Source organism: Nestor notabilis, unplaced genomic scaffold (genome assembly GCF_000696875.1).
Source record: "Nestor notabilis isolate BGI_N333 unplaced genomic scaffold, ASM69687v1 scaffold447, whole genome shotgun sequence".
Taxonomy (NCBI): Eukaryota; Metazoa; Chordata; class Aves; order Psittaciformes; family Psittacidae; genus Nestor; species Nestor notabilis.
Window position 1 is genome coordinate 91,536 of NW_009934952.1, and position 14,559 is coordinate 106,094.

The following is a 14,559-nucleotide window of genomic DNA, read 5'->3' on the forward strand; positions in this document are numbered from 1 at the left end:
TTGCATGAGTCCATGGCCTAGAGATAAGACTCAGTAGCCTAAGAGTTAAGCTATCAAAATTTGAAAAAAAAAAATGTTTGGGAACAAAAACTGCACCACAAATGGTGCACGGGGCAGTGGTCTTGCCTTAAAAATTAATAAGTAAGCGAAAGGCATTGGTCACAATGATGAGAATGGTTTCCAGGCACTCCTCTTTAATGCCAGTCTGTAGTGATCAGTAAAGCAAAAAGGCTTAATTCGAATTTACAGGTCCTCCAACCAATTGCACGTAAGTCCTGTAGTTTCATTTGTGTTGTGTTCATTAGGAAACCCTGAAATTGTAAGACATGCTGAGACTGCAATGTGTATTAATGCAGGTGCTGCACTGGAATGGTTTTATGGTCTCCTCACTTGCAGACAGCCTGCACAAAGCAGGGCAGCAGAATCTGACCTGTTTGCTCTGCTCTGTCATGCCCACTGCTGTTCTCAAGTCCAAGCCAAGATTGCCTGGACGGGGTTGATGCTGCATTTCTGTGCCAGAGCCTACTGCTAGAGTTCAGCAGCTAAGGAGTATACAAGCCTGTGCAGTCAGAGTTCTTAAGACCAGTGTGGCCTTTTACAGTCATAGTTTCATTTAGGTTGGAAAAGACACTTAAGATCATGGAGTCCAACATTAATCACTTTGTCCTAGATAAAAATACAGGCCATACAGTCTGATCCAGGGGTTCCAGCATCTGGCTTAACAGCTGGTGGCAGCCTTAAATAATCAGGAAACTTACATGGATGTAAGAGAGGCAGTAAATCCACCACTTTCTCAAAATATGATTTATATTGTGCTGAAAGATAACTTGTTCTTTAAAACCCAGCTGAATCTCTGAGGGAGTGCTAATGCACCACAGTCTATACCGTCATCTCCCATAAGAACTTGCTGGCAAGTAATCTTGGTCAGTGATGATAATGAATGGAGGCAGATTCCTCTCAGAGGGATTTAGTTATTAGCATACCCCATCAGATCAGTCTTGTTCAACTAAACAATTAAAATAACGACATTAAAATAGTCATGAAAGAGTATTCCCAATATGTGGTTCCACCCACGCGCACACACTTTGATATTGCACAGATGACAGTTCCCTTCTGGATAAATATCTTCATCAGAACTCCAAATTTTCCCAAATGCAGCAGCATAGTCACCTCCTGCTTTAACAGTTGACTCTTTTCATGGAAAACTGGGTTTAATATTGTCCTGTGAAAAAGGCACACAGTAAATCAGGCTGAAATACCATGCCATAAATCTCCCATGAGTCAGGGCAAGGAAGGACAATCATTTCAGTCATTCTACAAAAAGAGTAATGGTTCTGCAGCTCAGTATAAAATCTCATCTTTCTATATCCATAAGTCATCAGGCAGAACAAAACAGATTCTGACAAACATTCCGTCCATATGAATATACAGAGTTAATGGCACCACTAAATTTTTTCAGATTTTGATGTTGTTGTCGTAAGCATTGAGGCCTCGTTTGGAAGTCATTGTGCAGCCACCTTTCTTAACTTTGCCAAGTAAACATCAGTCACCAAAACAGTGAAATTCTTGATGTTTGCCTGGAACTACTCAGAGGCAGGTGTTTTTGGCAGGCAGCGCATGCAAGCAGAAATGTCAGGTCTACCTTCAGAAAACTGCAGAAGTCATGAGAATCCCTGTACTGGACAGTCAAGTTTTTCTAATCAATAATGACCTATTAGGCATTTCTTTCAAATTTAATGATATGGTGGATTTCTATGATTGGGTGGCAAATACTTTAGTGAGTAGATCTGCAGCATAGGTACAGAACCTACATATGTCATATATATACATACCATGAACATACACTACAGTTTCATGATGTATTTTCTGCTTATATATATATGGAAAACTTTTATCATCTTTGGGACTTATATTTTATTACCTTCAACTCTGTATGTGCTGTAACAAAGAACTCAGCTTGAACAGAAATTGTGAGAAATAAATAAATTTGATCTTCTGGTTTTAAGACTGGAAGTTAGTGTTAATGCTGAATTGGAGCAATATGTTTTCATGTGTATTTTCAGATATTTCTTTCCTTTTCCTATAGTTAAAGTGATTATTACCCAACATTGCAGATGGTAATGGCATCAAGCCTTAAAGTTGTCTCACACTTGTTTTATGTGGGTTTTTTTCTTTGTTCTATTCAGTTTTAACTTACATAAGAGCTATGCTGAATTTTATTAAATCTCTGACATCTTTGGCACATGATACTTCTGTTTCTTGCACAAAGGGTGTTACACATTATTTAGAAATAAACAATTTTTACATCTACAGGGGCAGCATCTGCCATGATTTGAGACTGGAGAAAACACCCAGGTCGTGACCTTACGCAAGAAACAGATAAATATTCCTCTTTCTCATTATATAGCCATAGCATTAATTATTACTATTTGTAATAATAGTAATACTTCACCATGTATAAAGAGGCTTTTCAGATGACTGAAATTACCTTTACTTGCACATGCAACATAGTGCTTTAGCAGAAAGGGGGAATTGAGGAAGCATGAATCCATGTTGCCCCAGTTTTACTGTTAGGATCAGGAGGCACAAATATGATGTATTAATTTAATTCCAAGTTTTCTTCCTAAGTGCGTATATCAGGACCACATCTTTACAGGAGACATTGCTTCCATGTCAAAGCAGCCAGAAACATCACAAATATCTAAGGTGGTTACTCAGAAGAGTAGGACAAAGAGCAAGTATGGATTTCTGAAACAGATTTTCATGTAGGCTAGCCGTTGTCTTGGGGCTGCCTGTATACTGTTTTGCTAAATTACCTTACCTATCTAAACTGCTTGGATTCCTAGCTTACCTCAAGGTCCTGTACACTGAATTTAATCAAGGCTCAGACAAAATTTAATTGGAGCCTTTGTTCCTCTGCTTACATCAAGAGAAGAAAGACATTTCTAATTCTGATCAGGTACTCTGGCAAGGCTCAACAATGATAATTCATATGCAATGTCATTGTCCCAGTTTGTGCCCGCAGCATGCCTGCCACCAATCCTGTTCAGTTTGCAAAAGGAAACCCACTCTGTGTGTCAGTAATGTTATAAATAATGCATCCACTTAGCCAACTACGTGCTGCTGCATTTCCCTGAAGCCCACAAATCTGAAAGCCCCAAAGAAACTGCACTTTGAGAGAAATGTTTAGATATAAATATTGTCCTTATTCTGAGGTCAGTCCTTTGCACTCTTCTGTCTTGTACAGCAGATGATGTAGAGAGGCAGCAGCATCCTTGCAGCATTGCACAGGATGAGAACAAATACTAAAATCTTGTGCTATGATTTCCAGCCGTGTGAGGAGGATGCAAGGTAAGGGCCGACAGGACAGGCTCCGATGCAGGGAAGGCGGAAAAAGGCAGTGGGAGGTATGCCTGTGTGTGGCAAAGGAGAGTCCAAGGCTTTTCCAGAAGCTATCAGGATCTTTCACTTCACCTTTTAATTTTTTTACAGTTCCACTTATTTAATGTCATATGAATGACACCAGTGCTGAACTGTGATGCAGCTTGCCAGCAGTGAGATGGAGGCCAGCACAATGTGGTCCTTTTCTTCCCAGCCTGCATTTGCCTTGATATAAGGAACAAAAACTGTGTTTCAAAAGAGAAATGGAATCAAATTAGAATCTCCATTAATTAGATTTCCTGCAGTAAAACAAGAAATAAATCAAACATGATCCTGGGAAAATGGTTTCTTGCAGTTGCAAGCTTGCATTTCCCCTGAAGAGATGCTTGTGCTTGCTTTGAGGGGGTAATGAAACTGTAAACGAAAAGTCATTCGAAAATTATAAATTAGGCTGTGATTATGCCAAGTGATATTAATTATGCTGATAGACTACATAGCAAGGAATTTTAACTGATTCAGTTCTGCCTTCTGACTTGCTCTGATAAGTAGCTATGTTTTGGGCTTGGTTTGTTAGTGAGCTTAAATAGCACATACTTTCTTACAATAGTAAGAAAGCACAAATTTGCCCTCTCAGTTCCATGTTAGGTTCTATGTGAACATCATCACAGAGAGGTCCATAGTTTAAACAAATTATATTGGTATCATTTGTACAAACAGATTTATTTTGGTGAGTTTTCCGTATCTATAGAGCAGATGGCTGAAAGGAAAAATCATGATGAGTTTTTTAACTAATGTGTCAAAGACACGGGGATTTCTGCTTTTCTGTATTGCTGCCTCCTCCTCACAAAGTTCATTTTAAACCAGACCACATTAAAACAAGACCCTGTTCTGCCTGGGCGTCTAGCTTGCTTTGCACTGCAGCAGCAGTACCTTTCAGCAGAACAGAAGTGCTGAGCCTCATTTTATTTCAGCATGTTTTTCTTAAGATCAGGGTGCTATGCAAAATAATGGTGGGCCTATCTAGTGAACGTAAGGTGAAGTGGAAATTAGTAGAGCATCACTGTGCAGATTTGTGTTCTTGACCTGTGGACTAGCAGAAAAAAGAATGCGACACAAAAATTATCAGCTCCTAAAATATCTCCTCTGCCTTACAGTGACAGCTTTTTGCCATTAGGTAATAAAAGTAAAAATAACGTATGAAGTTGTAGCTTCCCTGGGACTTCTATTCTGCAAGAACCACAGACCCAATCTATCTCACTTTCTAAAGGTGAGAATTAAAGACCACTGGACTGCTAGTGGCTGCCAATTCAAACGTACTTTATCAGTTCCAATAGGGTACAGTCAATGCACTCATGTCCCTTCCTTTCCTGCACTGAGAGCATGTCATGGCTTTCCATCGACACTTGAGTGCCAGTGCTGGGTGCACTTTTATATCGAATGTATCACCTCTTCTTTGGTTATATGCTGATTTATTTGCAGCACAGTAGCTTGCGTGACAGTTTTCCATTTTCAGTGATGGGATCGAGTACCCAGCTCAGGTTGAGAATGCATTCTGCTGTCAGTTGGAAGGGACTCTTTTTCTTATTCAGTAGAAATTCTGTCTGACAATTGTTTTCAAATTACTTAAACCCAAGGTGACAGAAAATTATCCTTTGGCCTTAGACAACATAAAACCCACACAACCATGGGACATAGGCCAGACACAAGTAATATCCCTGTGCAAGACTCACAAAGCGATTCACTGGAGAATGGTTGAGAGTTGAATATAGGAATATCAAAATACCATTTATTCAATAAGTGTCTATAGAAAATAGGAACAATAGTTACAATGAAACAGTTAATCTCTAAATTTAATCTATTTATATTCTATAAGCAATTCTTAAGCTTTCTTCAGAAGCAGTTTCTGGTTTTCAAAATAATAAGAAATTCAAGTAAGAATATTTATTGTGCTGTAGATGATTTCTGACATCCAAAGGTGCTGTTAATTTAAATTCTGCATTTATTCACTCTCAGATATTTTAAGCTAGACAGTTTTACTAACTTCCTGAGAATCAGTGCTTTACCATTTGAATTAATCTTTTCTATTTAGTATTTCCTAACAGTAGTGTAGCTTCCGTGTTCTTACCAACATGAAAAGAAAAAGCGGAACTCAGAGCAGAAGCAGAATTGTGCTTCATTTGGATTGCACTGAATTTCTTTTGATTTTAACATAAACTGTGAAGCCTCTGCTCTGTATTACTAGCCAAGCATGGATGCAAGGATTTTGGCTCAGGATGCACAAGGGTAGGTTGCAATTCCTAGTGAAGCATTAGCTCAGGTACATGTTTTTGCTGTTTTGGTGGACTTTACTACCTGTACAGGTTTTGTGAGAGAAGAGCCAGGCAGTGTTGCAGCCTTCTCAGCCTCTTCAGCATCAGGTTGCATTTTTGGTTTACATCAGAACGACAACTATCTGAATGGGGTCTGTTACACTTAATGAACTTGTGACGAGCACTACTCCCGTAATCCTGTTGTTGCAAAGTCTGCTACAACAGGCACATCAGACAGTACTGCACAAAGAAACACTTCTACCTTTCTCAAATGCTTTCTCTCTCATTTGGTGATGGTCACTCTACCACAGGCCACTGCCTGCCTGTTACCTGTATCTGGGATTGGACTGGCACGTGTATCTGCTCAGCAGGTTTTGGTGAGATTAAAGAACAGCTGCACAGAAGGCAGCCTTATGATCACAGTACGTATCATTGGAAAAGATTCACTGAGCATTAAATGCTGCCATATGAAAGCATAATGGGTGTTTGCAGTAGAGGTCAGGTAAGACTGATAACCAACGGCAAAAGGACGTATGTTTGGAGTGCAGGCTAACCCCATAGAGCATATTTTGCGAAGAGATGAGCTTGTCACTGTAACTGTGGTCTGCTTTAAGGTAGTAATGAATACATTGTATATGACTTTTCTTTTGAAGCTATTGAAAATCTTAGGTCCTTTTAGACCTTAGTAATTGATACCAGTATAGGATGCTTTTTGTTACTCCATTACTCTACCCTGATATGATTCTGGTTTTGCTGTCATTCATTTGGAAATTAAAAAAATCACAGGCTTGAAAGCAAAATGAATACATTTTCAATCACCGGAAAATGGCAGATGCACAAGAAACTTAGTGAATTTAGCGTGCAATAGACCACTTGTAGTTAATTTTGAGTTTCTGTAGCACAGGCGATGGATGCCCAGCACCTGCTGGTGGCCAGAGCTTTTGGGCAAATGGTAGTTTATGCCCAAGGAGAGCTGCCTGCCATTTTCAGAATCAGGCTTGACTGTGAGCAATCACTAAAAACTTATGATTTGAAAGAACCTGAGGAGTTTTCTAAGCCTCCTGCTATGTATGCTGCAATTCAGATACTGCAGGCTATGAACCAGATTGTGCCACCCTTATGTAGGTCAAACAGCACCTTGCCTACACAGTGGGATTGTCTCTTAGAGTGGTAAGTTTCAAAAGCACTGTCTCGTCTGCACAGTGCAGGATAAGGACACATCGTACACCCTGTCTAACCCATGACCCAAATGTATTTAAAAGGTGTTGCTTCTTGCTAGGAAGCGTAGAGCACTATCGGTCCAGAACTTGTATTGTTGAGGTTCTTTTCATATGTTTTTTTCATTTAATATATGATGCCTACAAATGTACAAGGGAAAAGAATAAGCAAAATTTTCTGAAATCCTACTCTTTGTCCGGCCTAGTAAGGAATCCCTCCTTTGTCATAAAAATCACTATCTTTTTTAGCTAGGCCGTATTTATTACTTTCTGTAGCTTAACTGACTTCTGCAGTCAGAGCATTATTTTTGCAGTGGGTTTAAGCCACCATTTCTTGAGTCTTGTGTAGTCATTCACTTCTCTGGTGCTTTAAGAGAACCCATACTGACGAGAAAGACAAACAGTGACTTGGTAGCCTTTAAGAGTTGCTCTGAATGAATGTAAATAGCATGGGAAGAACAAGGAAAACCAGCTTCCACATTTTTTATTCCTTGAGGACTCATGGTGGTTCTTAACAAAAGGAAAAGAAACCTGCTCATGACAGGACACAAAATTCTCTAACCAGAAAAGCATTCCCGTCCCCAGCCCCCAGCCCATGGCCTGAAAACGTCACTCACAACCAGCATTGCAACTTTAACATCCAAACATTTCAGTTCCATTTAAAAGTAATCAAATTTGTGACTCTCTATTTTCATTTCAGATTTATCTTCCTTAGTTTTATTAAGGTTTTGATTTCTTGACATCTTCACTTTAATTTTTCAGTGATGTTTTCATTAGTGTCTGAGTTGCTTCTAAAACTCAGGATGAAGAAATACTTCCCTTGCCTTAAGAGCCCTTACCCTGAAAGATCTTCCCTTAACAGATACCTCAGATGATGCTTAGCTGCAGATTTCAGGCACTACAGCCAGGGAGCAACACTCATGTTTTGATTCTTTCAGTATAAATGTGGGTTTTTTTACTTCTCCTCTGAGACTAAAAAAAAAAAAAAAAGTGTGTAATAACAGCAGCTCTCATACCAAAGATAAAGTCTTTGCCCTTATCTCAATGACATACCACTTCATACTGAATCTGTTGCTAGCACACCCTTGCTGCCCCTTCTCCACCGTGCATCTAGGATGATAGGCTTTGTGATTACCTGGAAAAAGAGCAGTCTATTCTCACCTCAGAGAATGGGAATAAAAATAGGCTCAGTGTGGAAGATGCTTCTGAAACAATATATTTTTGGTCTCCCTATTGGGCCTGTTCTATAAGAAAGGAGATGGCTGGGGGTTTACTGCACACACATGTGCACTCTGTATTGTTTTAATTTCAAGGTCATGTAATACACGTAAACCAAGATGGTCATGAGGTGACCAACTAGTTTCCTGAGAAAATAAGGTCTGCATGATAAGCATTGGAATTGCTGTCTGCCCTTGTCCAAAAACTTTTAATCTATTTTTCAGGTTCAGTCAAATTTGAAGTACATAAAAGCTTAATGAAAACAGGCAGCTGGGTAAAGAGGTTAACTGTGTTTTCCCAGAGCGGGAAAGGAAGAGCCCAGTCTGTATCGTGTACCAGGGAATCCACCTGGGGGAGAGCTCTTATCATGGCTTCAGAAGCAGAAAAAGCTTTGATCAGTGCTTGCTGCCTGAGAAGCCAACTGCAAGACACAATGCAGGGTTCATCACTGTGCTGTAAATACATCTTTTGAAATGGCTTCATTCCAGTCTGCAATTTGAATGTAACCTCGGCCAGGGCACTACCTTGGCTCCTGCAGACACCCATTCCCAAAGGAGGGTCAAGATCCTGTGCAGAACAGGCTGGTCCCCGTGTGCTTCTGTTCATGGGAGAGGCTGTCGGAAAGGCACGGCCAGTGCTTTGTTTTACAGTCAGGCTAGCTGGTGATCTGTAAAAACTGCTCTTAAAAAAAACCATTAGTGCCCCCAGCTTCCTCCCACTCTCTGTATATGAGGAAGCACTTAGGCAGAAGGGCAACCCCTGAATTCACAGGGAGATGACACACTTCAAGCACTCTTGCTCTGAGGAGAGCTGCTCACACAGACGCAATCCTGGCAGCTTTTGGCATGCTATCAGGACACTATTTTATCTCCACTTTTAATGGAAAGGATAAAGTGGAATAGTAATAATGGGACTGATAAATGAAAGGAAAACTGTAACCACATAATTATGTCAGAATCAACTAACAGCCATGGAAAGAGGATGAACCCGCATTATGCAGATAGATATAACAGAATACTATTAGTAAGTCCTTTGCTATGGCATGCCTGGCAATTAAGAGAGCAGTATTGGCAGCACACAGTGAAAACAGTGATAATGTATAGTTAAGAATGTTTGGAGACAAACACTGCATAGAGTGCAGGGACAGCCTAGAACTGAATACAGGAGTGTCCTCAAAGATACCAGCATATTCCAAATAGATTGTTTGACTAGGATGTTGGCCATAGTTTGGAGTCATTCATTTTTATCATCAAAATTAATTTACTGGCTTATCCATAAATGAAAGGCTGCAGTGCAGCAAGTAGTCTGTATTTTTCCAAGTATCCACAAATTTCAGGTTATGCAAGCTAATGGAGGAATTCCATACTTTTTTTCTGAATTATGCTTGCAGAAATATTCTGATTTAGACAGTAAGAGTATTAGGTAATGTACCTAATAGTTTCCACTACGCAGTAAACATCTGGGAGTGAGATCACTCAGTGTTGTGTATTCTTATATATGGTATATATGGTACCTAATACGTGGTATTTCCAGGTGGGCGACCTGAAGAAGAGGTAACCCATCAAGTTTCTTTCTCACTGAAGTATTGGGATTTGTTGTTTCCTCTCACCCACCATAGAAAGAGAGTGAAGGTTCAATTCTGTCCTTCGCTCTGCCCACTCTTGCAGAGCAGTTCTCATCTGCAGTCAGGGAGAATTGCACAGGAATAAGCTCAGAGATAACACTAGTGGGGTTGAGTTTGCACAGACTTTACAGAAAGATATGCTCCACCAGAAACTAATCCATGTGACTGCGGAGATCTCATCTAAGGGAATATAACCAGTCAGGACTTTTGTGGTGTCAAAGGATGAACGTGCCGGAGAGTTTGTACTCCCCTTACTTTTCTCAACGTGCCAGGCAGACTTCTGAGACATGCTACAAAGAGAGCCTGCTTGCAGGAAACCAGCACAGAACCTTTACATAGTTATCCCACATACTGTTTTCCACCAGATGCATGCAGATTTTCTTCTCACTTTATTTTTGGACATGGCAGAACTAGTGTTAAATGCAGATAACAAGAGGTCAGTAGCATCTGTGCCCACAGCAGTGCCTTCCTGAGCTACTATAAAGCAAAGGAAGGGAGAGCATGTGTGTGGTTACACCATGATTACAGAAACCAGACAGTATGTTTATAAATTAAATTCTGTCAACAACTTAAGTACTAGGGATGTGCAACTAATGAAATCTTTGCCAGCACAAGATTTATGACGACCAGGACACATGCCTTTACTTAAATGGAGAATTGAGACTTTGTCCATAGAAGGCTAAAGCATTTAATTGTACTATGTCTGTATTTACTTGGGCTGTTTTTCCTCATACTTTATATGTGAGAATGTTGATGGTTACAGAGTACTTTTCATGAGAGAAGAATATTATTATCTCCATTTTCACATGTGAAGAGACTGACACCCAGAAATTTGGAGTACCCTAGGTGAGATAGCAATTCCATTCCATCGAAATGAGGGAGTTAAGAACCTTTTTGTGTCCTAATTGGTGTACCATTAGTGTACCCTAACTGGGTACACTATTTACTGGATCATGCTATATTTAATAGCACAGTAATTTAGCAACTGATAGTATTAAACACCTGTTTTTTCATCCTTTTATTTGAAGCTGGAGGATCATACTCCTCCACCACGAGAGAAATAACACATGGACTTAACATTGTGTTTTATTCTGTCAGGACATGCAGCTCTCACATACACTGAATGTTACAGTTTTTGCCCACTCTTGACTTTGAAGATTTAGCTTATGTGTTTGCCTTTAAAAGACTGTCATTAGGAATATTCTTGTAGTTGACAGTACTGCTGCTGAGCTCAAGGCTCAGCACTTCTGGAAGGTACCTCTCAGATACTCTTATGTTTCTGCTGCCTAATTCCACAGATCCATCAGCCAAAACTTCACTAACAATATGAACTTTCAATTTCACAGATGAAGGAACTTGGCGTCATTGTATACAACTGTAGCTGTCTGGTCCTGGATTTACAAAGGATATTTGCCCTGTACAGCTCATTAAGATACAAGAATAAAATACCACCAAGTTGGTCTAAGAGACTATATGGAGTCTATGATACTCAAAATAAACTGACACTGCAGCTGAATGAGACAAAATCAGAAGCTTTTGTGTCGGTAAGTTCTGAAGTCAGCTGCAGAGAGTGGAAGGGAAGAAAATTATTTAATCCACCAGATGTTTGTAAGGCCTAGAAATATAACATAACTTATTCTCCTAATATTGTCCTTTATGAAGAACAGAGTAGTGAGACCAAGTTAGGTAGGTGTTAGTAGCATCTACAAAAGTGTTACCAAATGTCTTTTCACTGTTAAATGATCACAGTTCCCTACAGGAAGTCCATCATAACGGTGTGTTCTGTAGCATCTATCAGGGAGAAATTACCATGGAAAGTAATTTCCATAAAAGGGAACGTTTATGGTGTATACTGAGCCTATACTTCACTGTTTCTCTAAATTGGCCCTACCTGAAGAAGATGCACGTTACTGCTATGTCCTTAACCAAAAACAGGTACTGAAATTGAGATTTATGCGAGTGACTGCAAGGTCAGCTATAGAGAGAAGACCACTACAACTGTCACCTACATAAGACAGAATTTGTTTGATAGTCTCATAATGCTGGAAAACCAAATCATTCTGTTGTCTGGGAAAAGTTATTCCAGTAGGTATACTTTTGTGGGGAAGTCTGTAACTGAAAGGTTTTTAAGAAGTTATTTGCCTTTTCTTGTGGTGCAGAACAGACAAATCACAATAATTTTTTTATTAGTATTCTGTGGCACTGTTCACACAAGCAATCTGTCAGGCCTGAAGATGCTGCAGGATTTCATCTGAGCACTGTTCTTTTTCCCTGTAATCTTTACCACTTTTCCTCTTGCATGCAAAAAATGATAGGGGGGCCCTTCAAATTAGGTTATTTATTTGCACTAGTAGATAGAAGGTGAATGACTTGGGAGTAAATGATCTGCTAATCAGACATCTAAAATTATACTGAATAAGCTTGATATCTATGTAATTTATAAGGATTAGTTATCTTCACCCTGTTCCATTGAAAGCATTCATACTTCTGGAGAACATTACCTACTTTAGCTTTATTTTTAAATTACATTTTAAATCTTCTAAAATTCAGGCAACAATCCTCATGGAAGCACTGTCTGTGTATGTATTTTTACTGGGAAGAAATGGAGCACTCCTCCATCTCAGCAGTGATGTAGCAAAACCATAAAAAAGTACACAGAGTGATAGCGATGATGAAAGATGTGAAGTATCTTGCATTTTGGAGGAAATTACATGAGTAAACCCAGGAATATAATGAAGTTGGCAAAAGTTTTTTACTGCTGTATATAAAACAAGCAAGGGGCAAACCCCCATCACTTTATAGCCAGTTCTATCTAAACAAAGACACATAGCACACTATTAAATTGTACAGTCAGTGGGAGCACAGGATGTTGGTGCAGATGAGTGGTTATATAGGGCAGGGTTTATCTTCACCTGCTGGGAGCCAGGCAACATTCAGCTGTCCAGGATTTTTCACACTCCTACTATCAGTTATGAGACAGAGCTGGTTTAGAGTGAAAATGTAGAAGTGTTGAAGACAGCCAGAATTAATAGGCATCTGAAAAGACACATGCCATTGATTCTGGAGTCTTAAGGACTACCTTAAATTAGGGACTGATTTCCAGGCAGTTAGCTAAGGAGCTGTGAAATGAACACCTGCTCTCTTCTTAGCAATCCGTAAGAAATGGAGAAACTCTGCTGAAAGTCAGTCCCGGAGGGGCACACAGTAAGGAAAGCTGGGTACAGCCAACTTAAGGAATCTGGGGTCCTAGACAAAGACAGTTGGAGAGAGGCTCTACAAAAACTGCTCTTCTACAGTTGTAGAATCTTTACTTCCTCCATGTATTTTGTATTTTCCTTTTGTGTGGGCAACAAAAGCCTCTTCTCAAAATTCCACTTCAGAAAACCAGTACTCAGAAGCTCAGATCAGTGAAGACCAACCTCAAGAGATTCCTGAATTTGTAGCCGCAGCCAGTTGGGCTGGTTCTTCCTTCCTTGGAAACAGGCTCTTCAATAAATTCCTCATCTACTAGCAAGTTCTCAATGTTTGCTAGCCTGCTTCTCTGAAAGGCAGTCCTGGAGTTGCACTGGACTGGTTCAGCGGAGCAAGTGTTAACTGCCAGCTGTTCCTGAACTAAGGAGAACAACAAGGTCTCCACGAGCCAGGCAATTCACTTCCTGCCATCCTGCCCGTGCCTGCCCAGAGCTGCACTACTCGCTCCCCCAACCGCACATTGCCTCCCTTTCAGTCTGGCCCCTGAGCAGGGGGCATGGCAAGGTACTGTTACCCAGTGAGAACAACAACCTGCTCTGGCACGTGAAGAGAAGTATCAAATGGGTATTTGATCAGAACAGCAAGTACTATAGAACTGCTATGGAAAAAAAGTACTAAAATATTCAATGACCACAGGGGGGGTTGGCTGTGCCACAGGGTAACAAGTGGAACACTCAAACACAAGTGTTATAGTGAGAGCTTTAACAGAAGTTTTTCTTCAAATCATCTTCTAAAGGCCTTTCACTTTCTAGTCTTTATATTGAATGCATCTGAAAAAGACAAACCATAAGAATTCCTTTCTTTAGCTGTTCTGTAATTTAAAACTTGTATTCAACAGTAAGAGTGTAAGAACTAAATCGCCACACAATAGCCTAGAAGTTTCAGGTAATAGACATAAACTATATTTAACAAAATCAGTGTACACTTTGTCTTAAGTTGCAACTCATTCTTTGAAAACATACTTCACTTTCAATATTTGTGCTGTCTAAAACAAGAAGCACAACACGCAGTCAGTGATTCTTTTTGTTATACTCAGGAATCGTGGCTTAGTGTTGCTTGGCAACACAGACATCTCCCAGACTGGCTGATAAAACGTAAGAGGTTTTGGTTGTTTTTATTAGTGTTCAGGAATGGATCTGGAATGTTGGTCTTGAAATCTTGCTACAGTTAATTTTCTAGTATTTTCTGAACTTAGCTGTAGTAAGTCCTTAAGATTAGGAAACCACTGTGATTGATAGACATTGTATTGAAAGACAGACAGGCAGATCAGAACCCCAGGATCTAAAGCAAACACACTGATCTAGGTGTCAGCTACAACCCAAGCAGGTAACAAAGGTGAGGTGATACAGCCACAGGAAGGCAGTGGTCTGGCAGATCCAGCTCTCAAGGAAAGGACAAGTGGCACCTGCTGTAGCTCGGTAAGGTGCCTTTAACAACCTCTGCTCCCAGGAACTGTGTTGCTGCCTGCGAGCACCTTGGCAGGGAGGTCCACTTCCCTCTCTCCGCTCAGGCAGAAGAGCAGGAAGTCCTGGGCCTCTCTGCTGCAGATGGGCGATTC

The 14,559-nt window shown here is 40.1% G+C and overlaps 1 protein-coding gene across 1 annotated transcript in view; it reads left to right on the top strand.

Annotated features, from left to right (window-relative positions):
• Positions 1 to 14,559, top strand: part of PLD5 (phospholipase D family, member 5) — a 101,226-nt gene that overhangs the window by 76,926 nt on the left and 9,741 nt on the right. The window contains exon 5 of the mRNA XM_010017580.1: positions 11,096 to 11,293. Coding sequence (XP_010015882.1) covers positions 11,096 to 11,293 — 198 coding nt within the window. The remainder of the gene's footprint in view (positions 1 to 11,095; positions 11,294 to 14,559) is intronic.